At 48.1% G+C, this 27,862-nt stretch overlaps 1 protein-coding gene across 2 annotated transcripts in view; it reads right to left on the bottom strand.

Moving 5' to 3' along the window:
- LOC147465028 (nudix hydrolase 15, mitochondrial-like) overlaps window positions 1–25,979 on the bottom strand; it is a 47,594-nt gene extending 21,615 nt beyond the window's left edge. The window contains exon 1 of one of the 2 annotated variants that reach the window (XM_086517499.1): window positions 25,519–25,979. In XM_086517499.1, the coding sequence (XP_086373625.1) occupies window positions 25,519–25,810 (292 nt within the window). In that variant the 5' untranslated portion in view covers window positions 25,811–25,979. Of the gene's footprint in view, window positions 1–25,464 lie in introns of both variants that reach the window. The other variant, XM_086517490.1, reaches the window with a different exon arrangement.
- Between the last annotated feature and the right edge of the window lie 1,883 nt (window positions 25,980–27,862).

Here is a 27,862-nt window from a genome sequence, read left to right as displayed (position 1 = left end):
CCCTGCTGATAGAGTGGCCTCTGGGAGCTTAATCGCTTCTTCCTTCAAGAGTCTGCAACTCGCTTGGCTGCAGCCAGGGAGGAGGAGAAGCGTCTTCGACGGGGCATTGCTTCCTTACAGAGGATGCAAGAGCAGCATCCAAACACTCCATGATTGGAGCAGCAGATGTAGTAGGCTAGGCAGGAGTTGACTAGCATTGAGGAGCGGCCCCATGAGTTTGCCTTCCATCGACAGGCTTTTGAGACAGTTGGCCTTCGTGGTCTTGAGCTCCCTATTATGGCAGATGAGCTTCTTGAAGCTAAGTTTGTCGACGACTCAGCCTTGTACTTGGAGGGCAAAGAGGCCAATCTGCACAATTGTGAGTAGGCTCTTGAGATGTTTTGTTGTACGTCATGCGCCTTGATCAACTGGAGGAAGACAGTTGCTTTTTGGATTGGCAGTGCTCCTACACCTGATTGGTCACCAAGTGAGGGTTTTAGATGGATTTCCCCAGGGACTGCAGTTCGCTAGTTGGGTTGTCAAGTTGGCCTGGACTTGTCCCCTGAGCAGCAGACTACTTCCCTTCTCCTATCCATTGGAAGGATGTCAAGTGACACATCCAACCCTATGTGTCTGTGGACAAGCTACAGCATGATCAGGGTTCACTCAGTCCAATCAGTCTAGATTATAAGTAATCTGGCACTTTTGCGAGTCTATTCATAGACCATGCATGCCCAGTCACTTAGCATAGATGCATATCCTCTGGTTGCACACAGCATGATCATCAGTATTCCCTTCAGAATCCATCAGATTCAGTCAGGGGAATTTTCGAGTGCATTTAGCCTATTTTCCCTATTTTTGGTATTTTTCACTTATTATTTGTAAGTGACTTTCCAACAAAAGTAGGTAGGGCAATTTTGCTAAGTTAATATATAAGCAAACCCAAGTTAGCACTTTTTGGCAGAAGAGGCAGCAGGAACACATGCTCAACAGGCATCTTCTCAGCAAGAACCGCAGTACCTCCCAAGCCTGGCGTTTTCCTCTCCATGAGCATAGCGTTTTCAGTTTGGGTCTTCAACATCGCGAGCCACTTCCCCACTACAGCCCAGCGTTTTGCATATCGCCACACCTCCCCCTGACACCCTGGCGTTTTCAGCTTGACCATCGCCAGCATACCAACAGGCCAGCGTTTTTCCACTAACGCTATCAGACAAGCCAGCGTTTTCTATTTTCAGCCCGTTCCCACAGCAGATGGACAGCGTTTTCAGCATGCATGATTTGCATCAGATTCAGCCATAAAGACTTGCAGATATCACCATTTTCAGCCCTCGAAAAAGCAGCCAAAACAGTCATTTTCAGCCACCAAAACAGCCCCGAAATTCAGCAGATAGAAGACCACAGAATTCAGCCCTAAAGTCGTCATCGCTGCCACCGTCGTCGTCATCGGCATAGTCCCAAGGTGCATCAGTCCATTGCATACGCATTGTACCCCTTGTGCAATCAATAAGTTGACCACTCTCGCCGACAAGAGTGGGGCCTTCGGAGGAGGGTTTTACGACGTCTCTGGTGTCGTACCTCTCTTCTCTCTCTATCTCTCAGTCTCATTCACTTGCACGCACAGTGTCCATTCACTTTGTTTGTGATCATAGCACTCTCTCATTAAGAACGGAAGGCTCTACCTTCCATAAGAACTAAAAGGAACCTTGAGCACAGTTCGGAGTACTCATCTTGAGCAAAGTGCAAACAATCATTCCGCTATACCTAACATTCGTATCAGAGCTTTGGCAGTGTTCTGTATCACTTAAGGAAAGAACCACAAGAACCACAAGAATTTTTTTGCTTGTTGAGGTCACACGAACCCAAGTTCACTTGGGCGTGTCGTTCCTAATCGTGTGTTGTTGAAGAGTGACAAGAATCCCAAGAAAGAAGGGCTTGTCCAACCTCCCCTTGTGTCTCTTTTCACTCATTGAGAGCGGACCGTGCACTTAGCGGCCGGCCAATCAACGTGAGGTGGGAAAAAGCAACCTTGGTGTGAGCGCAAGGCCGCCAAGGGGTGCGCCCGCGGAAAAGAGTGGAACTAGGGTAAAGAGAAGATCCTTCTCCAACGCGATTTGCAAGCCAAAGAAAACCTTAAGAACCTCAAGATCCTCAAGAACCCAAGAATCCAAGACCCTCAAGAACCCAAGTTCCTTGTGAACTTAAGAACCAAAGATCATAGTGCGTGGTCGTCACCCGAAGTGGAATGGATTCTTCGCATACAGGTGATGAGCATGAGAGACGCGGCAAAGATTTTTCCCCACCGGGGGATTTTTTCAACCCTCCCCCTTCGCCATCTACACCACGGGTTATACTAACTCCTATGGAGAGGATGGTCAAGTCGATGTTGGACATGATGGCACAACAACAAGAAACGAATCGAGTTGCATTGGCACAATTCGCAAGCAAAGCAGAACAACAAGAAGCTAAGGACCGTGAGCGGGACGAAAGAATTGCAAGACTTGCCGCAGAACAAGCAGCTAAGGACCGTGAGCAACCAACTAAGGACCGTGAGCACGACGAAAGAAACGCAAGACTTGCCGCACAACAAGAAGAAAATCGCATTGCTTTAGAACGCGGACGCGACGCACGAAAAGAAAGAAAAGAACTAAGAAAGGAGGAAGCGGCAGCACGAAGCGCGGCCTTTGAGATCGAGCGAGAGGCTCAAAGAGAACTACGAACTCAAGAATTGGTTCGACAGGTACTTGTCTCGAAGACCGAACCACCCAAGGATCGTGGGAGTTCATCAAGTGGTGCAAGCCACGACGCGGATTCCAACCATCCAGTCACAGAGAAGTTGACTTTCAGTAAGTATGATGGTAAGATGGATGCTATGGTTATTCATTCTTGGTTGCATCAATTTAATGCTTATTTTGCCACAACTAAGAAGGCAGGAAATAGCAAAGTTTTGACCGTAGCTATGTATCTTGCCGGTGATGCCATTAATTGGTACCACGCATGGCAAGAGGCACAGTTAGCCGTGCACCTAGAGGAAGCCGACGAATTCACGCCCCTTTCCTTCGATTGGGCTGATTTCCAAGACAAGCTCAAGGCGCGGTTTATGCCACCTCAGTACCTCGCACGATTGAAGGACGATTGGCGCTCTCTTAAGCAAAATGGTATGCCGGTTATGTCTTTTTCTAATCGTGTTTTGCAGCTAGGTACTCAATTACGGAAATCGGATGATGAGCGCAAAGAGGCTTTTCTCTTTGGATTGGACGAGTATATCAAGTACGATGTTGTAAGGTGCAGCGGAATGATTGTTTGCGCTTTGCTCAAGATGAGTGCTCCGAACTGTGCTCAAGGTTCCTTTTAGTTCTTATGGAAGGTAGAGCCTTCCGTTCTTAATGGAAAGTGCTATGGTCACAAACAAAGTGAATGGACACTGTGCGTGCAAGTGTATGAGACTGAGAGATAGAGAGAGAACTTAGAAGAGAGATACAACACCAGAGACGTTGTAAAACCCTCCTCCGAAGGCCCCACTCACGTCGGCGAGAGGGGTCTACTTATGATTGCACAAAGTGGTACAATGGCGATGCAATAGACTGATGCAATATGGGACGATGACGGTGATACGACGACGACTTTAGGGCTGAAATCTGTGGTCTTCTAACTGCTGAATTTCTGCTAATCTTTGGGCTGTTTTGGGTGGCTGAAAATGACTGTTTTGGCTGCGTTTTCAAGGGCTGAATTTAGGGATCCTCTGCAACCAACTAGGGCTGAATTTGCTGTTGTCCCAAAAGGCTGAAAACGTTGTTCCTCTGCTGAAGAAAACGCTGATCCTGAGGTTGGTCGCTAGGGCTGAAAATGCCAAAAACGTTGGCTGCCTCCTAGCGTTAGTGAAAACGCTGATTGCTGGGACTTGATGGCGATCCTTGGAATGGTTGGAAACGCCAAGCTGTGGAGGTAATGATGAGGCTACAGAAAACGCTAGCTTGAAGGGGTTGGCGACGAGGGAAACACAAACGCTGGGGGTGCTGATGGGGGTTCCTGCTGAGAAGGTGCCTGTTGAGCGGGAAGCTCCTACTGCCTCTTCTCCAGAAAGTGCTAACTTGGGTTTGCTTATATATTAACTTAGCAAAATTGCCCTACCTACTTTTGTTGGGAAGTCACTTAAAAATAATAAGTGAAGTTGTTGAGTTGGCTCGTTGCTGCTCCTGCGCGTTCCCCTCCCCCCCCGCCTGCTCTTGCTCCCCCGCGCCATAGCCCCCCCCCTTTGCCTTCGCCCTCGCCCTGCCCCCGTTGCGCGCTGCCCCCTGCCTGCGCGCTGTCTGTCCGCGCGCGCTGCTGAGCTTGTACCCAGCCAAAGTGCAGCCCCGCCCGCTGCCCCCCTCTTGTTTGCTGCTTGCTGCCCTCGCCACTCCAACCCCTTATCCTCACCCCCCCCCCCCCCCCCCCCCCCCCCCCCCCCCCCCCCCCCCCCCCCCCCCCTCCGAAGGCCTTGTTTGAATTGCCTGGCAGTGGATTCTCAGTTGGTTTCTCCTTGCCGAGCTCTCAAGTGTTAGCCTTCCCGTCCGTCCTTCTCCTTCAGAGCAGAAGACACGTACGAAGGCTCATGCTCCACCCCAGAGGGACTCCTCCGAAGCCCTCTCGCCCGACACCGCTGAGCCCACCATTCGACTTGCTCTTTCACCGACAGAGCAAGCGAGCCTGGCCGCAGAGGTAGAGCGTCTGCAGGCGACCTCGGTCATCTGCAAGATTCTCGGCACCCGACCCAGCAGAGGAGAGCTGCGTGACCTTCTCCAGGCCCGCCTTCTCGCAGAGGCGGGCAAGATCTTGGATGTCCAGATTCTCGGACGGGGGTACTACCAGATCGAGTTCAAGACCTCCGAGATGGCTTCCAAGGTCATAGCTATGAGTCCACTGGCCATCCGAGCATCACGCGCCCACTTTCGACAGTGGCGATTTGACCCGACCTCGGATGTGCTAGTAGAGGAGGCAGACATCCCCATCTCAGTCTGCTTTCCGGGTTTACGGAGGGAGTACCTACCACTTCTCTCCACGATTGGCTCCGCCATCGGGACTGTCCTAGAGACACCTCGTACGGCAGCATCAGTAGCTGCCAAGGCGGCTGGCATCCCCTCAGTTCGAGTTTTGGTCAGAGATACCCACACGCTCCCGAAGGTCATCCTTCTGCCTCGGGTGAGTGGGGGTTGGTTTAGACAGAGTGTGGAGTACTCGGGTCTTCCGAACCAGTGCTTCATTTGCAGACAGATGGGCCATCTAGCGAAGGTCTGTCCACGGAGGAGGCCACGACCTGCACCTCAACCTCAGCCCCAGCCTGCCAAGGCTGGGCCGCAGCCACCACAGCCAGCGGCACATCACACAGATTCAGAGTCACCCTCCGAGCCTGGGGCTCCAGCGGAGGAGGGGTGGCAGCAGGCCCGTGGCCGTCGACGCCAGGGGCCACAGCGACAGCCTGACACTCAGAGTGGCCCTCAGGTGCCTACTCAGCAGCAGTGGGTTCCCACGGGGAACCACTTTGGTCCTCTTGAGCAGAAGGAGCCCCCTACGCCAGCCTCCACCTCCGCTTCACCCTCGCCAGCCGCCCCCCCTTCAGAGTTCCCCTCCTCCTCCTCCCCCCCCCCCCCCCCCCCCCCCCCCGCCCTCTGCTCCCGTCCACTCCCCACCTCGCCCCTCTACCTCTTTCGCCCCTCCCCGCTTTTCCTCCCCCCTGCCCCCTCCAGCTCCTTCTCCCCCCCCCTCCTGCTCCAGTTCCACAGTCGACTCAGGAGACTGGTCCCCCGCCGGCGGCTAGGAGATCTCTTGGCAGCGCCTTTGCCACGAGTCGCCTAGCGAGAGAGGGTCAGCCCTTCTTGCGGCCCCCTCTGGAGATTCAGACATCTTCCCTTGCAGCTATCCCTCGTGGTTTGACAAGCATTGACCTCCGACGCCGCTGGGATTTCTTTGACTACGGGTTCACTCGCTTTCTCGGCGATTCCGCAGCAGACCACGAGGCAACCTGCTTCAGGGTCCATGCTTTGTTCCTCGCCGCTAGGGGGACAGAGGCCTTGGACTCAGCAGTTGGTTTCTCCTTCCCTCTCTGTGGTAGGACCGAGACAGAGTGGTCCCTCGACTCAGTGGTGGGATGGTTGCATACACAGGTTCTCGAGTTCTCTCACCACATGGGAGAACTTGGAGTTACAGATTTACTGCAGACGTTGTGGCCACTGGTACGCAGTGTTTGCCTTGCTGATACTTTTTTGCTGATACGCAGTGTTTGCCTTGCTATGTATACATTCATGAGGACTCCTGGACAGAGGAGGTTGCTTTACGCACGGCTCGCTCTGCTTGGGCTTAGACTAGGCACTCACTACAATCTCGCCTATCTAGAGGACGCTCGGATGCGGATTACTCCCAATCCAAGCCAGCCTCGAAGATAGCTCGTCTTGCTGCTGCGGCAGCATCTGTTCTCTCTCGCTCCCCATGAGGATCGTCTCGTGGAACGTGCAAGGACTAGGTGGGCCCCAGTTTCAGCGACAGCGGGGCGGATTGCGTCAGGAGCTTCAGCGTTGCCTTGTGGGAGGAGAGATTGATCTCCTTATGCTACAGGAGCACCATCTGTCTAAGAGCCGCATTCAGCGATGTGGTCAGATTTTGCGTGGACGATATGATACCTTTTGGTCAGCTGCTTTTGGACCTAGAGGCATCCAAGGTGGGGTATGTATGACTATTGCGGACTCATTGCAGCAGGCCATTGTGGACAGAGGGATTATTGTGCCAGGCAGGGCTCAATGGATTACTATGCAGGTTCAGGGTGGCCATGTGGGCTTCCTGAACATCTATGCGCCCAATGTGGCGAGTGCTCGTGCAGAGTTTTGGTCACAGATTGTTGAGTCTTTGCCACAGGCTGACCATTGGTGTGTAGGGGGGGACTTCAACATGTTGGAGGACCCTTCTGACAGGATTGGAGGCAGCCATGCTACTGTGCATGGAGTCGAGTTAGCAGCTTGGGAGAGGTTGTGTATGACTTTGAGCGTCTCGGATACATGGCAGCACTCTGGCTTTGTGAGGCCTCCAGAGAGTCTTGCCTTCTCTAGGTCAGACCGCAGAGTGGGTGGAGTGAATCTATCGCGGATAGATCGCTTCTACACTAGTGACCACTTCAGTGACTTGGGGGGATCAGTGGGCATCCTGACAGGGACATCCTTCTCGGACCATGCACCAGTGATCCTCACAGTGGCAGACAGGTAGAGGAGTGGGAGCACGATGCTTCGCATCCCAAAGCGGGTCTTGTTGGACTCAGCACTCAGAGAGAGGGTAGAGGCTCTTTGGACAGAGGGCATGGACAGCCAGGCTCTACCTGCAGACAGAGTGGCCTTAGGCCTAGCTCAGCTTAGCCACTTTTTTCTCCGGGAGTCTCTGGCTCAACGGGCTGCAGCGAGAGGAGGAGCAGCGTCTCAGACGAGGCATTGCTTCACTACAGAGGATGCAGGAGCAGCATCCAGACAGTCCATGGTTGGAGGAGCAGTTACAGCACGCTCGACAGGAGCTTGCTTGCACAGAGGAGAGGCGTCATGAGTTTTCCTTTCACCGACAGGCATCTCAGTGGACTCAGGTGGGTGACAGAGTGACAGGTGCTTTTTTTGAGACACTGGGACCTCGGCACTCGCATGCCAAGGTCAATCAGTTGAGGAGACCCGATGGGTCAGTTGTTTGTGAGCCCGAGGATATGCGTGCAATTGCTACTGACGTCTACCGTGAGTTACTGTCGGCTGAGCCCCAGTCAGAGCGGTAGGATGCATGCAGAGAGCAGGTTTGGGCACAGATGCCTTGTCTTGTGGCTGAGGAGATGCGCCAGAGGCTAGAGATGCCTCTTCAGCTTGAGGAGCTGCACACGGCTCTTAGGGCCCTACCTTGTGGTAGCTGTCCAGGTGAGGATGGGCTGACTCCCAGTTTCTTCTTGGAGTACTGGGACCTCCTTGGCCCAGATCTTTGTAGTGCCTTTCAGTACATTCTGCACACAGGAGTGATGCCGGATAGCATGAGTGAGGGCCTAATTTACCTCATTCCAAAGGAGGGTGGCTCCTTGGATGAGATTCGAAGTGGCGCCCCATCACCATCCTCAACTCAGCCTACAAAATTCTTGCCAAGGCTCTGAGTTTGAGGATTCAGCCACTTTTGGAGAGCCTTATACATGGGACTCATACAGGTTTTGTCAAGGAACGCAGTATCCTTGACAACATCTTCACTTTCTGGGAGGCTTTTGCCCTGGCACGGCTCCGTGGGGAGGACCTTGTGATTCTTCTTCTCGATTTTGAGAAGGCATACGACAGAGTTGACCGGGGCTTTCTACAGGGCACTCTACGCAGGATGGGTTTCTCAGATGCTTGGATCAGAGGGGTGTCAGCTTTGTACAGACAGGCTCACAGTCAGGTGCTTTTGGCAGGAGGTAGAGGTGAGCGCTTCACGCTCACACGATCGGTCAGACACGGTTGTCCTCTGGCCCCCTTTCTCTTTTTGTTCTATGCGGAGGCGATGAGCAGATTTTTGGTGTCACAGCAGGTTGGTCTGAGGGGCTTAGCACTTCCTATACGGGGAGATGAGCTTCTGGACGCTGAGTTTGCCGACGACTCAGCCTTGTACTTAGAGGGCCAGGAGGCCAATCTACACAGATGTGAGCAGGCTTTGGAGACCTTCTGCTGTGCATCGGGCGCACTGATCAACTGGAGAAAGACAGCGGCTTTCTCGGTTGGCAGTGCTCTTGTGCCAGATTGGATGCCAGGAGAGGGTTTCAGGTGGATTCCTCCAGGGACTGCAGTTCGGTACTTGGGTTGTCAGGTCGGTTTGGACTTGTCCCCCGAGCAGCAGATTGCTCCTCTTCTCCTGTCCATCAGGAGAAAGCTGTTACATTGGAGCTCAGCACAACTTTCGCTGGCTGGTAGAGTAGTAGTTGCCAACCAGGTGTTGTTGGCGACTATGTGGTACATCACTTCTTGCTGGATCTTCTCGAGTTCTTGTATCAGCCAGGTAGAGAGGCTGATCAGGAACTTCCTTTGGTCAGGTCGTGACACTCAGATTGCCCAAGCCAAGGTGGCTTGGTCGGTCATCACACTTCCTTGTTCTCAGGGAGGGCTCGGGATCATTGATCCAGCACAGCAGAGCAGAGCCCTTCTTGGGAAGTTCGTCGTCAAAGGACTTCTTCCAAGCGAGGAGCCCTGGAAGGAGTTCTTGCTGCAGAGGCTGCGTGCCAGGGTCCCTCAGTCAGGAGGCCCTTGGCAACCTTCGACCAGATGGATCTTTACAGAGTTGCGCCGAGTTGGTTTGAGCAGGAGACTGGAGGACCGATTCGCTGTGAGTCTGCTTCGATCTTGGGAGCTCTTACGGCGTGGCCTAGAGCAGAGACAACCGACGTGCACGGAGGAGCGCCTACGGCAGCCCCTCGTCTGGAACCCCATGGTTAGACTCAGAGAGGCCACTTGGTTGGGAGTCGGCCTCATGTTTCTTGGGGTCCCATGGCAGCAGGTCCAACGCGCTCTCTAGGTGACTGGCTTGAGTTCACAGGTTTGTCAGAGGAGGTGCAGGGTGTCCAGCTACAGGGCATGAGAGGGGTGCAGAGCATGTGTCAGGACATCTCAGAGTCAGTTCCAGCTGAGTGGCTCACGCCTCTTGAGCTAGTAGCATCCCGGTGGATGGGAGCCTTCACACGACTGGAGGTTCTCATTTCAATCAGGGCCTGCTTAGAGATTGTCCCACCCTTGTTCTTCGAGCTTCAGGGTGGGGGACGATTACAGCGAGTTGCAGTAGAGGCCCCACAGGTAGCAGAGTGTTGTTTCCAGAGGATCCGAGTTGTGGGCATTTGTGGGAGGACTTGCGTCATAGACCCAGGGCCAACAGCTCTTCAGAATGGACACTGGAGGCTATGGACTTGGGAGTGTTGTCCACTGGCACGAGCACAGTGGGATCCTGGTGCAGACCACCCAGCAGCTCTTCAAACTGGACACTGGAGGCTATGGACTTGGGAGTGTTGTCCACTGGCACGAGTACAGTGAGTGGCTATGGAGGGACCCCTTCTCTTCTGCAGACCGCCCAGGAGTCCCCTTCTTTCAGTACACTGTTCGGCTTGGATGTCATATACTTGCAGCACAGAGAGAGGCCCGCCCCGCTGCAGCACGTGACACGTCATTGGCAGGAGGAGGGCCTCACAGTCGAGTTCTTGGCAGCCTTTTGGCAAAGGCTGTGGGACTCCAAACAGCCGAGGCGCGTCACTTTGTTCCAGTGGCTGGTTGCACACAGAGCCACAGCAATAGGGAGCTGGCTTTTGCATAGTGGTCTCTCGGCCGCATGTGCAGCCTGTGACCAGTTGGTGGAGAGTCAGCGTCACTATCTTTGGGATTGTCCCTCGGCCCAGCAGGTGTGGCTACGAGTTCTTCGGCTGATGCCTGCCCTCTCCACGGCTCGACAGTACACTTGGGGGGCAGCGGCTTGGTCCACCCTCACGGGCCCGGCACTTCAGTTTGAGCTATCTTCCACCAGCAGGATTATAGTGATACAGGGGGGGCGACCTACACTCCAGCCTGCTACAGAGCTTACTCCACAGGAGTGGTGCAGTGAGAGAGAGGAGTGTAGGGAGCTCATCAGTGGCCTAGCTCTCTGGTTCATCTGGCAGGCCCGCTGTTTCGTCATCTTTGAGGCTCGCCCTGTGCCACCAGCAGAGATTGTTCGTGACTTTTGGCTCGAGCTGATCCATACTCTCAGAGGACAGCTTGAGGGACTACGGGGTAGCTCCGACCGCATGCGAGAGCGCCGCGAGGCTTTCCTTCGACTCTGGCACCCTGGGCCTTTCTACACCATAGTCCAAGGGGTGCTCAGATGGCACTACTGTCCACCTGTGTGGCTCTTCCCTCCTCCCATCTCTTGATTTAGCCTCATTGTATATATGTTGTTTTTTCATTGGGAGAGTCTCCCCATCATGCTTGTTGTAGCTCTCTCTTGCAGAGGTGGATGTAACCCTATGGGCAGTTTTCAGTAACTAATAGAAGGATCTTTTTCTCGGAAAAAAAAAAAAATAATAAGTGAAAGATGTCAAAAATAGGGAAAATAGGCTAAATGCACTGGAAAATTCCCTAATTGATTCCAATGGATTCTTATGGAAATGCTGATGATCATGCTGTGTGCAACCAGAGGATATGCATCTATGCTAAGTGACTGGGCATGCACTGTCTACGAATAGACTCACAAAAGTGCCAGATCACTTCTAATTCTAGACTGACTGGACTGACTGAACCCTTGTCGTGCTGTAGCTTGTCCACGGACACATAGGGTTGGATGTGTCACGTGATAGATGTCGAGGTACTCGATCCAATCAATCTCAACAAGGAGGTAGCGATTGCTCTCGCACAGGAGATGAGCACAACAAGGAAAAGCCTAAGGAGAACAAGACTTCCACAAGTACCTCGCAGACTTCTTAGAACCCTCGGAACGGTAAGAACGGTAAGAATGGTAACTCTTCTAACCAATCTTCCAACAGTCTCTCAGAAAAGAATTCTTCCAATGAATCTAAGGGTAAGGCTAACACAATTGCTAAACCTAAGCTTACTCCAGATGAAAAGGTAGCACAAGGAATTGTAGGAGGATACATCACGTCGAAAGAGCAAAGCACTTATTCTAAGGAAGGTCGTTTTCATTGTCACATTAAGGGTCACATAAAAAGAACATGTCCTAAGCTTGAATCAAATGAATCTAAAGAATCCACAGAACCCACTTCCTTTGTCAATGCAATGAATGATAACACGAGTGTGCCCAACGTTTCTCCAGACCCTCCCATTGATGATTCTCTCATTAAATGTTATGGTCGTACGTCGGGGCAACGTTTTGTCATATTGTTTGACTCAGGTAGTATGCATGATGTGATCAGTTCCTCTCTTGTTGAGAGAGCCCGCCTCGAAGTTAGTCGGAGATCTCCTATCGAGGTCTCTGGCTTTCGTCTCGGTATGGACACTCTCATCACGGAGAAGTGCCTTGATGTGTTTTTTGGAATTCAACAAGCTGCCTTCACTAGACGATTTGTTGTTTCTTCTCTCTCTCAGGATGTGATATGATTTTGGGCATTCGATGGTTTCGTGATAATGACGCTCTCATGAAATTTGCGGCTAACACTATTACTCTCAATGCCGACAGTGATTCTCCTATTGTCATTCATGGAGAGGACATTGTTCATTCTCCATCTCTCATTGCTAATATGCAGGACAAAATTGAAAGGATTCAAGAGAAGGAGACTCTCTCAATCTCTTTTTCTACAAAGCATGACACACAAGATTTGCATGATTGTGAAAAGCATGATGATTTGCATGATCAAGATGTGATTTCTCACAAGCATGATGAGTTGCATGAAGAAGCTCTGATTGTTCACCAGGATGAGGTGTTAGTGGATGCTTTTTCTAGCGAAGCTAACCTCGTTGCAGATTCGATCAATCACGAAGGATCAATCTTGGCTCTCGAGCCTAGGTCCGAAGAACCCTCACAGGAAGTATTATGTGTTCGCATGATTGATATGCACGCATTGTTCGAATGTTTCATTCGTGATTGTTTCCTGTATTTTAGTCGGCATCGTTATGTGATCCCTTTTCCTAGGCATGACATATTGTATGTTGAGCACGTTTCTCTCATGGATGAGCACGAATGTATGCGGATTTTTCATGAAAAGCTGAAAAGTATGTATGTCAGGAAGTCACATTCCATGTCTCTTCCTTGGCATGACACAGTTTCCGAACGAGCACATGAAAGTGTGAGCACCAAGCATGGGCATTTCCGTTGTGAATTGCCACAGTTGATTGCTCTAGATCATAAGCAAAAGATTCGATCTCATTGTTTGCATGTGTTTGATGAACGGATTGTCACTCCGTCTCTATGTTCATCTACATTGCATACACAGTCTTTAGAGAAGACAAGATTTTTTTCCTTCACTTTACATGGAATAAGTATGTTCATGGTTTTATGTTGGAAGTGATTTCAGGAATTTTCAGCCATGGAGATTCTTGAAGAAGATAGAAGCATGACTCTCAACGAAGTTGAAGCATCGAAGGAGTCACAGAAGACTTTGTGTCGCTTTCGGCGCGGCCCAAAGAAGCAAGCGTTGCAGACCTTTATGAAGTTCAAGTACCACACGACCCACACATCAGAGTGAGCCGGCGAAAAGTCCCTTCCAAGATTCCAGATGCTTTTGGCGATCTCCCTCGACGCCATACAGTTCGGTACCAGTACCTCACTTTGAAAAGGAGGGGATGTCACGTGACACATCCAACCCTATGTGTCCGTGGACAAGCTACAGCATGATCAGGGTTCAGTCAGTCCAATCAGTCTAGATTAGCAGTGATCTGGCACTTTTGTGAGTCTATTCGTAGACCGTGCATGCCCAATCACTTAGCATAGATGCATATCCTTTGGTTGCACACAGCATGATCATCAGTATTCCCTTCAGAATCCATCAGATTCAGTCAGGGGAATTTTCCAGTGCATTTAGCCTATTTTTGGTATTTTTCACTTATTATTTTTAAGTGACTTTCCAACAAAAGTAGGTAGGGCAATTTTGTTGAGTTAATATAAGCAAACCCAAGTTAGCACACTCTGGCAGAAGAGGCAGCAGGAGCACATGCTCAACGGGCATCTTCTCAGCAAGAACCCGCAGTACCTCCCAAGCCTAGCGTTTTCGTCTCCATGAGCCTAGTGTTTTCAGTTTGGGTCTTCAACATCACGAGCCACTTCCCCACTACAGCCCAACGTTTTGCATATCGCCACACCTCCCCCTGACACCCTGGCGTTTTCAGCTTGACCATCGCCAGCATACCAACAGGCCAACGTTTTTCCACTACACTATCAGACAAGCCAGCGTTTTCTATTTTCAGCCCGTTCCGGCAGCAGATGGACAGCGTTTTCAGCATGCATGATTTGCATCAGATTCAGCCATAAAGACTTGCAGATATCACCATTTTCAGTCCTCGAAAACACAGCCAAAACAGTCATTTTCAGCCACCGAAACAGCCCCGAAATTCAGCAGATAGAAGACCACTGAATTCAGCCCTAAAGTCGTCGTCGTCACCACTGTTGTCGTCATCGGCATAGTCCCAAGTTGCATCAGTCCATTGCATACGCATTGTACCCCTTGTGCAATCAATAAGTAGACCACTCTCGCCGAAGAGAGTGGGACCTTCGGAGGAGGGTTTTACAACTTCTCTGGTGTCGTATCTCTCTTCTCTCTCTATCTCTCAGTCTCATTCACTTGCACACACAGTGTCTATTCACTTTGTTTGTGATCATAGCACTCTCTCATTAAGAACGGAAGGCTCTACCTTCCATAAGAACTAAAAGGAACCTTGAGCACAGTTCGGAGCACTCATCTTGAGCAAAGCACAAACAATCATTCCGCTGCACCTAACAAAGGAAGTTGCTACATTGGAGTTCAGCACGGCTCTCTTTGGCAGGCAGAGTTGTAGTGGCCAACCAGGTGGTGTTGGCTCCTATGTGGTACATCACATCTTGCTGGATCTTCTCGAGCTCCTATATAAGCCAGTTAGAGAGGCTAATCAGGAACTTTCTTTGGTCAGTAGATCAAAGCCCTTCTTGGGAAGTTTGTTGTCAAAGGACTGCTTCCAAGGGAGGAGCCCTGGAAGGAGTTGTTGCTTCAGCGGCTTAGAGCTCAAGTGCCTCATACAGGAGCCCTTTCATCAAGTGGATCTTTACAGAGATGCGCAGAGTTGGTCTGAGCAGGAGACTGGAGGATCGATTTGCTATGAGCCTGCTTCGATCATGGGAGCAGCTACGGAGTGGCCTAGAGCAGCACTTGCCCACTTGCGTGCAGGAGCACTTGAGACAGCCCCTTGTTTGGAACCCCATGGTTAGCACTCAGAGAGGCCACTTGGTTGGTAGTAGGCCTCATGTTTCTTGGGGTCCCATGGCAGAGGGCCCAGCCCGCACACTAGGCGATTGGCTTCAGTTTTCACGTTTGCCAGAGGAGGTACAGAGCATCCAGCTATAGGGTATGAGAGGGATGCAGAGCATGTGCCAGGACATTACAGAGGCTCTACCAGCTGAATGGCTCACCCCCCTTAGAGACAACAGCTCCCAGATGGATGGGCTCCTCATTGCAGTTCATGCTTGCTCGAAGTCCATACCCCCCATGTTCTTCGAGATCCAGGGCGAGGGTCGACTACACACAGTTCTCAATAGAGGCTCCAAAGGTCGCATAGTGTTGTTTTCAGAGGATATGAGTAGTGGGCATCTGAGGGAGGACCTGTGTCACAGATCTTGACCTAGCAGACCTTGAGACAGGCCACTGGAGGCTTTAAGCTTGGGAGTGTTGCCCTCTGGCACAAGTGCAGTGGGACCTTGGAGAGTGGTTTTGGAGAGACCCCTTCTCTTCAACCAACCACCTTGGGATCCCTTTCTTTCAATACATTGTTCGACTAGGGCATCACATACTCGCAGCACGGAAAGAGGCTTGTCCTGCTGCAATACTTCATTGGCAGGAGGAGTGTCTCACAGCTGAGTTCTTGTCAAACTTTTGGGGACAATTGTAGGACTCCAGACAGCCCGAGGCGAGTCACTTTGTTCGAGTGGCTAGTTGCACACAGAGCTACAGCAGTGGGAGCTAATCGGTACATAGTGGCCTTTCGGCACCTTCTGCAGCTTGCGATCATCCTTTGGCGAGTCAGTCTGTGGGACTGTCCCATGGCACAGCAGGTTTGGCTTCGGGTCCTTCGGTTGATGCCAACTCTTTCCACAACGCGACAGTACAGTTGGGGTGTTGCTGCCTCATCCACCCTCACGGGCCTTGCGCTTCAGTTTGAGCTATCTTCCACCAGCAAGATGATAGTGATCCAAGGAGGTCGACCTACACTTCAGCCTGCTACAGAGCTTACCCCCTAGGAGTGGTGCAATGAGAGAGGTGTGTTGTAAGGTGCAACGGAAGTGAATGTTGAACTTTGCTCAGGATGAGTGCTCCGAATTGTGCTCAAGGTTCCTTTTTACTTACGGAAGGGAGAGCCTTCTGTTCCTTTAGTGAGAGAGTGCAAGTGATCACAAACAAAGTGGATAAACACTGTGAATGAAGGTGCTGAGACTGAGAGATAGAGAGAAGAATACGACACCAGAATGTTGTCAAACCCTCCTCCGAAGGCCCCACTCTCTATGGCGAGAGCGGTCTACTATTGATTGCACAAATCTCTACAATGCCATGGACTTGCTGACGATGTCGACGACGATGAGGACGACAACGAGACGGGCTGAAAAAATCTGAAAATGCTAAGGGCTGAAATCTGCAAATATTGTATCTGTTGAATTCTGACTCTACATCGGTGACGATGTCGATGGCGACGATACGACGACGACGCGCTGAAAACGCAGATGCTGAAATCTGCATTTTCCGGGCTGAATCTGCAAACTACGCTGGATCTGACTGTGTGGCGAGGATCTGCTGCGAGAAGGTGAGATCTGTGAGGTTTGGGGGTTCTACAACGGTGTTTGACTGCTGAAAACTGAAAATGCTGATGCTCTTTATTGATCTTCCGCGGAGGAACTGCAAAACGCTAGGGCTACTGTGCTGCTCCAAAAACGCTAGAAGATCTACTAACTCTATTGTCACCAGGTTGCTCTGCAAACCATAACGCTAAACTGATGCTATGGATGAAAACGCTAGGCCTTCAGATGCAAAAACGCTAGATCTGCTGATGTGGGGGAAGTCTTGCTGAGAAGGTGCCTGTTGAACCTTGGTTCCTGCTGCCTCTTCTGCCAGAAAGTGCTAGCGCTAGGTTTCTTTATATACATGCTTGCTTCCAGTTTCCCAACAAAAGTCACTTAAAAATAATAAGTGAAATTTGGCTAAAAGAGGGAAAATAGGTCTATCTATAATACTATATATGGAGGGCCAAATTCAGGCCGCTCCACGTGGCACAAAAAGGAAGACTCAGCCGACAGGCTTGTCGGAGCTTCAGGGGGAGCCGTCGGGGGGGAGTTGATGGGTCGCACGAGCCGCCCGAAGGGAGCTGATGGGTCGCGACGCAAGGCAGGGAGTGGAGGCAGCCGTTGCCGCGTTGCTGAACTCGGAGAGAGAGAGAGAGAGAGAGCGCTGCTATCGGCATAGCTGTAGTCGCCCAGTTGACGCCACGTTGCTGAACTCAAAGAGAGAGAGAGAGAGAGAGAGAGAGAGAGAGAGAGAGAGAGAGAGAGAGAGAGAGTTGCTATCCAAGCTGGTGTCCTAGCTGCTACAGACGAGCTGCTGTCCGAGCTGGTGCAGGCGAGCCGACGGGAGCTGATGTTGTACGTCTGAGAGCTGCTAACCAATCCAAGCTATCTGAGCTACTGCTGTTCGAGCCACGTAGTAGTCCCATCTCTCTCTCACTCACTCTCTGAGGATTCTAGATACTAATTCTTTATTAAGTACTTAAACTCATGATTAAGACTTAAGAAACTAAACTGAACTCAAAGAAAGACTTAGAAGACTCTGTGTTTGATTGATTGATTGAAAGTGTGATACAAGGGCTCCTTATATAGGAGAAGAGACATAAATGAAAAGACACTTCTCATGGTGAAGAGACATGACTTTAGATGTAAAGACACATCCTTTCAACGAAGATCTGCAACCATTGGGCGAAGAGTCGCACCCGTAGAGCGAAGGGGTGTGACCAGTTGTCGAAGGAGTGTGGCTTTTGGCGAAGAGGCACGTCTCTTGGGCAAAGGGGTGTGACCATCCAAGCGCAGGGGTCCTCCTTGGCATGGCACTTCGCGTATCTGTATCAATGAGTAAGTATTGTAATGTAGTTAAGTCACAAACGTGACATTCCCTCCCTCTAAAAATAAAACCCATGTGTCAAATGAAAGTCTACTGTTTGTCGAAGAATTCTTGGAGGAGGTGAGGGTATTGTTGCATTTCTTCATCAGTTTGCTAAGTAGAATCTGACTCATCCAAGTCCATCCACTTAACAAGAAATTCAGTTATGATCTTTTGTCTAGTTTCTTTTTGACGAACATTGAGAATCTTTTCTGGGACAAGAATAATGTGTTCATCTTCAATTTCTGACACATAAGAAGATAATATACCTTCATAAGTTCAGAATAGTCTGAACTCACGAATTATAACAGGGAATAAAGCACTCATAAAACTATAAAAGCAAGGGACACAAGAAAAGAAAAACAAAAACAAAAACAAACAAACAAACTAAATCACTTTGTTTGCTACGAAACAGAACTAGATAAAACAAAACATTATTAACTTAAAAATGTTTTTAGAAAAAGCATGTGTAAAATAAGTTGACGCAACGTATTTGGCTTCGAACAAGTACTCAACTTTAAGCAAAAAAAGGATAAGACATCTTAAAAACTTAATCCTAGAAATCAAACTTCACACAACAACTTATAACGAAACACATTCTTAAGTCCTCATGTAAGCTAAATACGAAATCGAAAAATGAATACTACTACAAACCTACGAAGAGCAAAGAACCAAACTTGACAATATGTGATCTCAACTTCGCTGCTTGTCCAAACAAGAAGAATAAGATTATCACCTTTATCATGCATAGCTTGGACAACAGCTATGACATCCCTACTCACGTCGTCAGTGCCCAAGAGTAGGTGCAGGTTTATATAGAGGTCATTCATGCTTTGAACGTACTCTACAAAACTAACGAGCTGAGTTTCTATCACCCTCCGGAGGTGATGGGCATACTCAGCCATGATAAAGGCTAGCATTTGTCAAGCTATATTAAAAATACTAGAAGCGCTAAAGATCAAAACAACAACATAAGGTGTTATTAAGTCAAACAATAAGTGGGCTTTTTAGCTCCCCACTTCTATTGAATTTACTACTGATTATCTTGAACATTCCAAAGGAAGAAACATTAAAAATAAACTTACTACGATGCAAAAATGAACGAACGTTTTTCATGATTCTTTTGAATGAGTATCCTTTTTCAACTAGTAAAGAAATAAGATGGCAAGATTGAGTAACAAAAGTAGATTTATTAAAACAAAGACGAGAAAATCTAAATAATTGAGAGCAAATGACACTGTACTTAGCTAAAAGAGAAATGTTCGAAGAAATGTGAGGCATACGGATGATTTTTAGATTGGCATATTCTGGTTCAAGGCGCTTATCATAGATATCTACTTCTAATCCCAAGGGAGTCTGAAAAATCTTAAGGTCTAAAAAGGCACAACAATCACTATTTGTGGTACAGTTAAGTTCACAAAACTCCTTGGGATAAATTCCTCCGCCTAAAGAACTCGAATTCAAGTACATAAAATCTTGAAAAGAAGGAACGTCAGGGACAAAAAGATCATCTACAAAGCGTCTTACATTGCATAACTTGTGCAAAAATATTGGGCAAGTGTTAGCAAGGACAAGACGCTCCATAAAATCAAACTCATAAGTAAAAAGATAGAAATTAGCAAGAAGAACAGCACAATTGGTACCCATAGGGATACCAATTGTTTGCTTGAAAAGAGAGCCGCCGATGGTTATATATAAATTGTCCAAAAGAAAATCTAACCAAGATATGATGTCAATGTCATCTACAATCCTGGTGAATCTCTTTCTTCCTTCGTCTACATTTACATTCTTATTTTTCAACCATAAGAAGTCAAAGTTCAAGGCTGACTTTTCTACTAGCAATGCCTTGTACCTATCCTTCTCAAGCTTGTACGCAAAAACTTTTGAAATAAGAGACTTGACTCTAAATTTGAGGTCCTCCAAATTTAGCTTCGTGTATAGCATTGTAAAGTCAAAAGTTGGAGAAGATTTCTCCTTGAGGCTTCTTGAAGAGTTCAAAAACTTTAAAACAGGAATCACACCTACTGAATCATTTAAAATCCAACTTGAATCGGTAGGTACGTCTGCAACAGGCGAATCTCCTTGAATATACTATTTGAGCCACGAAATGTGAAAATTCCTTGTTCTAGTGCCCCCAACTTGTCATAAGGGATGGTCTGCAACATGGGCACTGTAGCAGGCATGATCGGCACATCTTGGCCATTGACATTTTGCGTCAGAGGTGCGATATCTAGCTGCTGTCCAGAAAAACCAGCCATGCCAAAATGACCCTATGGCACCCCAAACTGGCCCTGGTTGCAGTGCAAACCTTGCTGCATGCCGATACTACCATACATGGGGTTTGGCATGATGCCTTGCATACCCCCGAACATTGTTCCTGGCATGTACGGCCGACTTCCAGGCCCATGACCAGCCATACTTTGGAACACTAATCCACCCCTGAAATACCCAGGATGTACCGTGGGTAGGGGAAAAACTGGGTGCATAGCCTGGTATCCAGTTCTCTGTCCATTCAAGACAGCATGCTGGCTCTGAAAGGTGGCGGGCTGAACTGGCATAACCTGTGGAATAGGCGTTCTAGCCACCTGTTCGAGGACGGGAGGAACCTGTTTTGGAGCCCCTGACTCCGCAACATGCGAGTGTTCCCTATCCTCCTGAGCCGCATGAAGTACCTGGGCTTGAGCCTCAACAAGCTTCGTACGCGGCGTAGGTTGCCTATTTTGCTGTTGCACTGGTGACACTTGCAAGAACTCCATAAACCTTGGATTCTGCACCAGCTGCGAAAAGACATTCACCGCGGCAACTAACTGAGTCTTGAACGCATCATCCTCAAGTTGCCCAATCATAAAGCCCTGTACTACTGGAGGGACATTCACATTGACAGGAGGTACAGACTGACGTGGCCGTGAGCTCTTGCCAATCTCAAAAACCATAGGGATCTCCTGCCTGTCCTTTGAAGAGGAACCCTCGTCCATAATTCCCTTCCCTTTGTCGGCCATAGTGTAATCCCGCGTTCCTACACTCTGTCTTTACCCAAAACAATCCAAGCTCACTCTTTAAGGAAAAAGTGATTGATGTCCCGGCAATGGAACCTTGAAACCGGCTCGTGGGGCGGGAGGCGTTGGCTTTCACCCGAAATTCTTTACTTTAGACACACACAGAGTACTTTGCTAAGATAACCTGTAACGGGAATTAACACTTAATCACACACACACAGCTCGGAAGCTAGAATGCTCCGAGCAGACGCCGACAACTTGTAGGCCCCAAAATTGGCGCCCCTTTCGGTATTTCTTTATTCTTTAACAGAGGGAATAAAACCTGTGATCTCCAACGAGTTGCCCCGCACAATCTAGGCTAAGAAACACTTGTTCTAGCCCGATTTCGGCAACATAACTGTACTAGGACGCTTCACAGTCAATATCCCCACGCAATAGATGACTTTCCCGACGCATACGGACACTTTGCAAAACCTGGCGAGAATCTGCAGCACGCTGATTCTTTGTTTTCTGGCCCGAAAATGCGCCAGATCACCTGTACAACGGTCCCCTCGCGTCCCCGAACCTCTTGGGTATATTAGGGTCCGTTTAGGGCCGAAACCCTAAACCTGCAAAAATGCACAGCAGGCTGTGATTCCCTGTTTTGGGCTCCATTTCGCGTGCCGGTCGCATCTATAGCAAGACCTCGAGCTCCCGCACCTGTAGGGCTACTTGCCCTTTGAATCGAACGAGATTTCTCATGTGAAACCTCTCCAAATTCACCTATACCTGCGGGGGATTAGCCGCTAGCTAATCCATTACCTCTGCAAGAGGCTCTTGCCTCGGCAATCGCGCATGAACCCACATAACTGCACATTGGTCAAATGAAAAGCCCACTAGAGGGGTATAACATACTGCTCATAGGGGAGAGAGAGAGCAGTGCGTAGTGTGCAGGGCATCACTCTTGGCACCGGACTGTACATAAGAGGGAAAGGAAGCACTCCATAGCTCTTAACCTGTGAGAGAGACAGCAAATGAGGCCTCTTCCCAGCTTAAAAATCAGCGCCCTTTTTTCTGTAGGAGGAAAGTGCATGAAAAATTGACACTTGGCGCATTTACAAGCATTTTCCCGTTTCGGGTTCGCCGCTTAAAAATCTCCCGATTGGTCGCCCAGTTGACTTCGCGGCAAAGTAGTAAAGTGTTCCCCTAGTCATACCGGAAGTAATGACGAGAACACATTTCGTGGCCCAAAATATCAGTTCCCTAAATTTTAGGAAATGATTCCGTTGGGCTCCCACTGGTCATCTGACCATCTATCCTCATTGGGACCGCATCCAAAAGTGCAATGTGGCCCAACTGTCAGATACTTTCTGTTGGTAGTCACACCTTGACTTTAGGCCTTTATTGAGTTCACTCCCTAGTATCCTACAACTTGCTAAGTGCGACGGGGGAACCTATATGATCTTGCTATGAGCCTAGACATCCTCTTACTATACGAATTCCAGTGCCGACCACTTCCCGTCTGCGGGTGAAACTACCGTTCAAATTGACCATACAATGTCCGAACGTTTGCTACTTCAAGAAGAGGGTCTCAAAAATAAAACAAAACCCATTGGAAAGAAACCAACAACTAAAGTTAGCATTTGTGTCACAAAACGGGAGCGTACACGAGCACTTAGAAAATCTGAAAATTATAATACATTGCAAACATGAGAGAAGGGAGAAGATCGACACAGTATTGGGGACCAGAAGATGGGCTGGTCCCCCCCCCCGTTAAGAGTATTCTTTTATTCAGGGAGAATTCTTATACAAGCACGAGAACCCGAGGAAACCCCTCCGTTCTGTAATCTTAGACCCGAAGGTCGTGCTTTCCCGTAAAGGGCTTGGGCACAAGGCCGTTCCTTCCCGTAAGGGACTTAGGCCCGTAAAGGGCCTTCCCGTAAGACGGGAGATTCCTACAAAACAAATCACACAGAGTAACAATTCTCAATGAGTATCAACACCTTATACCTGTCGCTCCTTGCTCGGAGAATCGACCTCCGTACTCAGTCGTCACGCGAACACTTGCAATTTCCGTCGCCAGTCTTTGCTCCAGAATCCCAACGCTTGCACTTTCTGCTGCTTCCGCCTCTTCCAAACTGAAACGCTGGCTACCCTTTTATAGGGTCTGACACCCGACAGGAATAGGGGTCCAAAAGCAGAGCTTGGCGCTCCTAGAGAGAGGAGAGAGAAAATCGTGTTTTCTAGAGAGAGGAGAGAGAGAGATCGCAATTCAGCCCCCCCCTTCGTTGGTTTTAGCGCTGGCTTTTTCTATAAGAGCCTTGCCTGCTTTATTTTATTAATAAAGGGGCCGGTCACTTAAAAGTGACCGGTCACTTTATAAAATAAAGTGTGAACCTGTTCAAACCTTTTAAAACTCACTCAGTTAGTGAAAACAATGCTACACGGACACATTCCAGGCGTCCACGGGTGCAGGACACGACACAGATGCAATGCAGACACAGACTCCTCACGGGAAAACATCTGTCCCTCCCGCGACCGTTCCTGCTTTTCGTAAAAAGCGTCATTGAACCCATCTTTATTCTTGTGCTTGCGTTCTTGCGCGTACTTTCTTACTCAGTTCGGATTTCCTCCTTAGCCTACGGGATGCCCCCTTACTGATTCACCCGTCACCCATCATGTGACGCATCAGGGGCACTCGTAACCCGGCCCTTTCCACCGAGCTTACGGAAACTCCTTCGCGATGTTTACCGTCGCCCGTCAAATGACACATCAGAGCTCTCCGTTCCTGATGGCAGTTCCTGTAGCTACAATCTTTTTAACAGTTCTTAGTGCACATAATAAAATATCCTAAAAAAGAGATTTAATCATTAAAAATAAGAAAATAGTCCAATTAGCAACAATTTGCCACGTCCTCATGACATAGTTAACAATTGCCACGTCCCCGTGACAGACAGGGAGCTATAAAAGCACCACATACCCTCACTCAAAGAAGGAGTTACCAGCGTCAGCAAGAGAAGACTCTGCCGCCAGAAGACGCAAGAGATCGCGAGACTACAAAGCACGGAAGTCGCTTTTCTCGCGTAAGAGCGACAGGTATCTTTTGTGGATTCGCCATACGAATTGTTGTCGCGTGTTTGTGTGTGTGTTTACAGGTACTTCATCGCGAAGGAGAAGCGGGAAGACTTCGGCCTACGCCTGGGAATTCCGGGAACGGAATTCGGAAATTGTGTGCGGAGTCTCGACTCCGAATACAAACGGAAAAAGGATTGAGAACTCGTCTCTCGAATTTCCCTTACGAGAAGGAACGACCATCGAGTCAGAGAGTTAGAACGGAGGGGTTTTCTCTGGTTCTTGTGCTTGTAAAAAAGATTCTCCTTAATAAAGGATTCTCTTTAAGGGAGGGACCAACCCATCTTCTGGTCCAGTACTTTGTCGATCTTCTCTCTCTCTATCTCTCTCCCTTTATCTATTTCTCTCTATATACTCTGGCTTCAGTATTAAGTGATAAATTCTATTTATCCGAGTCTATTCTATATTGCCATGCGCTCCCGTTTGTGACAGCAGGGTGGTGTAAGTCTAACAGGATTCTTTACACCTTATGCCCTGTAAGACAGAGCAATGAAGACGCGAGCGCGTCCGATGCGCGATGTATGAAGGGTGGGAGTGGCTAATAAGTCCGAGGTCGGGACACGAAGATTCTTCAATAATAATTTCTTCAAAAGTGCCCAAGTGCCCTGTATGCTCTTTGATAGGACCTGTATGCTATGAGCAAAGCACACGCCTGATGCTCTGATACCACTGTAACAAACTTGGACACCCCAAGTCTAGATTCTGTCGCGACACGAGAGAGAATCACTTAAAATACTTCACAACTTTAAAATCACACTTCAATTTGGTTGACACGGCCCGACGTAGTTCTGTGCCCAGAAGGATTGGCCCCAAAGATTGGCGCCCCTTTCGATATTTCTTTTATATTAACCTTTGAGCAAAGTACAACTCCTGCAAGGTCCTCCACTCTCACACTCTGCGTCCAAATGCCCCTAAAGAGTAAGGCCCTTAGGGCTCTTTTATTCTTACAAGGGATGCCAAAAGCAGAGCCCCAAAATTAGTTAAACTCAAAAGCAAAAGTTCCAAAAGCTTCTGGCTCCAAAAACTCCCCAAAAAAGCAAATAGCGCGAATTGCAGAAATCCGCACTGCTGCCACGTCACCCTGTCAATGCATTATGCGGGTGTTGTCGTACAGTCTGCCACATCATCATCTGTCAGCGTGATTTGCGGATAGTCCGTAATGTCTGTCCATGTAAGGAAAATTGGTAGAGCTTGGAAAGAAGCAAGTGAATTGGAAAGTCTTCACTTGCTTCTTCCTCTACCTCTTCTTCCACAGTGACCTCAAACTTTTCATACTTTTCCTTCAGTTGATTGATGGGAAAAAATTTCATGCTCCGCTGCTTCATGACCAAAGTATGGGGCGCAGATGCGCTCGCATCCACCCAACCAAAGATCGGAAAAACAAGAACAGGCTAAAGTATATGAAACTAGGAAACAAGGCAAATAGACTATCCACCAACGAGGTACAGCAATGATTGAAGAACTACAGTCAATCAACAAAGATAACAAGGAGGATACATGAACAAATAGTATAGGTGCAACATTTTTTTTTGTTCATACTTTCTCTCAAAGATAAAAAAAAGAATGAGAAGTTAAAACCTGAGTGAGAAGAGAGGGAATTTGCTCTTCTGGTTAAGAGTACTCGAAGGTTACCAGCTTCATCATGAAAGAGGCAAATCAAGACAGCAGCCTTCTTCTTTCCAAGATCAGGAGGCAAGTGATGAATGAGTTTGGCAGTTTCCTCAGGAATCCCATAACTGGAAGAAACACCCCCAGCTCGAGCTTCGCCATTCTCGTCATCCTCATCATCATCCAAACCTAGAAAGTTGATGGGAGCCCTATAAGAGAGCAGCTGCTCCGCTAGCTTCTTGAGCTTCTCGGAGCCCCAATCCTGTGTGGTGAGGAGGTCTGATGACCTAAGTTGGGAAAAGAATTTTGTGGGCATTTTGGTCGCTTTGAAGGAGTACTGCTTCTTCGTCCCTGCCCACAAGCTTGCTAAACAACTGCAGCTCAGCGCAAGTACCTCTGCCAGGCTGAAAGGCGACCTGCTCTGAAACTTTTAAACCCAAGGTTCGATGCGTAACATGGACGAGAAATTGAGATTTGAAGATTTGAGGAGAGACAGATTAAAAGATATACAAATTTAAGAGGATGTCTAGTATAGAGAAAGACATTCTAATGATATAGAAACAATTTAAAAGATATACCAATTAAAGAGGATGTCTTGTACAAGTAAAAGATTACAACAATCGTTTAAGAGAGCAAATTAATTTATTTGAAGCACATGAAGTAGTTAGTGTGTTGTAATTGGTAGTGTTGATTATGGGATGATCAACAACTCAAGTATAATATCAAGAGGCTTTGGATTTAAATGATAAGGCATGTCAATGACACAATAGTAAACAAAAGGACATGGAAGAATAAAGACATTATAAGGACATGTATATTGCATTACAGATAATATAATGATAAAACATAGATTTAAATGAGACATGGACACTCGTGGTGTAGTAAATTTAGATTTTTCCTATTTGTTTCAAGTATGTGTCTTTTTTGCAATGTGATGAGTGAGCTCGTAAGATGTTGTAATGTGGAGGTGACTTCGTCTATTGTGAATGTAATGAATATGTTTGATAATTCCATGCATCAACCATGCTGATCAAATCCTTCAGACTACTTCTATGCCATGATAGAGTGTCAGCAATTGCTATTGAAAGAGTGAAAATATGTTCTGGATGGCCTCCTCCTCATTTGCATTCCTACATGTTCCTTTATACTTATCAATATTTTGGTGCACAATTGTAGTTTTGTAGGGGATGAGAGAGAAAAACACATACACCACAAAGGGAATACTAGACACATGTCAAGCTCCTAGGCCATTTGCTCCCAATCTCCCCTTAAATCCTATTGGATGGCCATAGAGGTGGACCAATGAGAATTAGGCTAGAGTAAATTTAGTTTAATCTATTTAAAAATGCTTGATAAAAGAACCAATAGCAATTAAGCTCCCTAGAAGACTATTGGACAGTCTACCAAGGGGTCCAATGAGCATTCAACAGCCCAATGGCTTTCCTGATTCCTATTGGCCAAAAGACTAAGAGGTCCAATGAGAGTTTAATTGAATTATTTAATTACCTAAAGCTCTCACAAAAGGGGAAAGGGGGACACATGTTACAAGGCTAGCAATTATGCTTCTAAATTGTCATTGGCTAAGCTTTGCAAGATCCAATAGGATGCAAGCATGAGCAATTAGCAAGAGGGTCGACCAAGATGAGAGAGAAGGCTGCATTTTACTCTAACTCAATGCTACACACACACACACACACACACAAATCATGTGTGCAAGAAGAACTCCATCTCCTTCTCCAAGCATTGAGAAGTAGAGGCCTACACCAACAACTCTTGGCTATGGAATGCAAATCCAACCAAGAGCCAAGCTTCAATGGCATGCTCATCTCCTCTACCATGCTAATAGCTAAGCTTAGCTATGCTATTAGAGTGATTATGTGAGGCGAATACTTCTTTCTCGTAAGATACCTCTTCTTCCTCTCAATCTATCCTCATTCCCTGCTGGGTCTCACCATTTTTGAAGGTGTGTGAGTCTTGGGACTGGGGCTAGGGGCACTAGGTGTGTTTTTCAAGCATAATTTGGTGCATGAAGCTTCCATCTTCATTGCACCAACGAGTTTTGTCAAGGAATTCACAAGAATTGTAGTGTACAAAAGTCTCCTTTGATGGGAGAAGCTATAATACAAAGCCTTTATGGAGGGGGGACCGGCTCCAAGTAAATCCGGTTGTCAATTGTTCTATTTCTCTCTCTTTTCAAGTATTGTCAATGCCAAATTAGCTAGGTGTAAATTAATATGTTGTTTTCTCAAATTGATTGCTCTCTCTCTATGGTCATTAGGAACTTGTTCTTATAATATAATGCTCATTATGTTATCAATTTCCACTACACACAAGCTAGTGCATTAAATGTTACATTGGTATCAGAGCT

The sequence above is a fragment of the Adiantum capillus-veneris genome, chromosome 1 (genome assembly GCF_014529385.1).
Source record: "Adiantum capillus-veneris isolate H3 chromosome 1, ASM1452938v2, whole genome shotgun sequence".
NCBI classification, from domain to species: domain Eukaryota; kingdom Viridiplantae; phylum Streptophyta; class Polypodiopsida; order Polypodiales; family Pteridaceae; genus Adiantum; species Adiantum capillus-veneris.
This window is presented reverse-complemented; position numbering and strand designations above follow the sequence as displayed.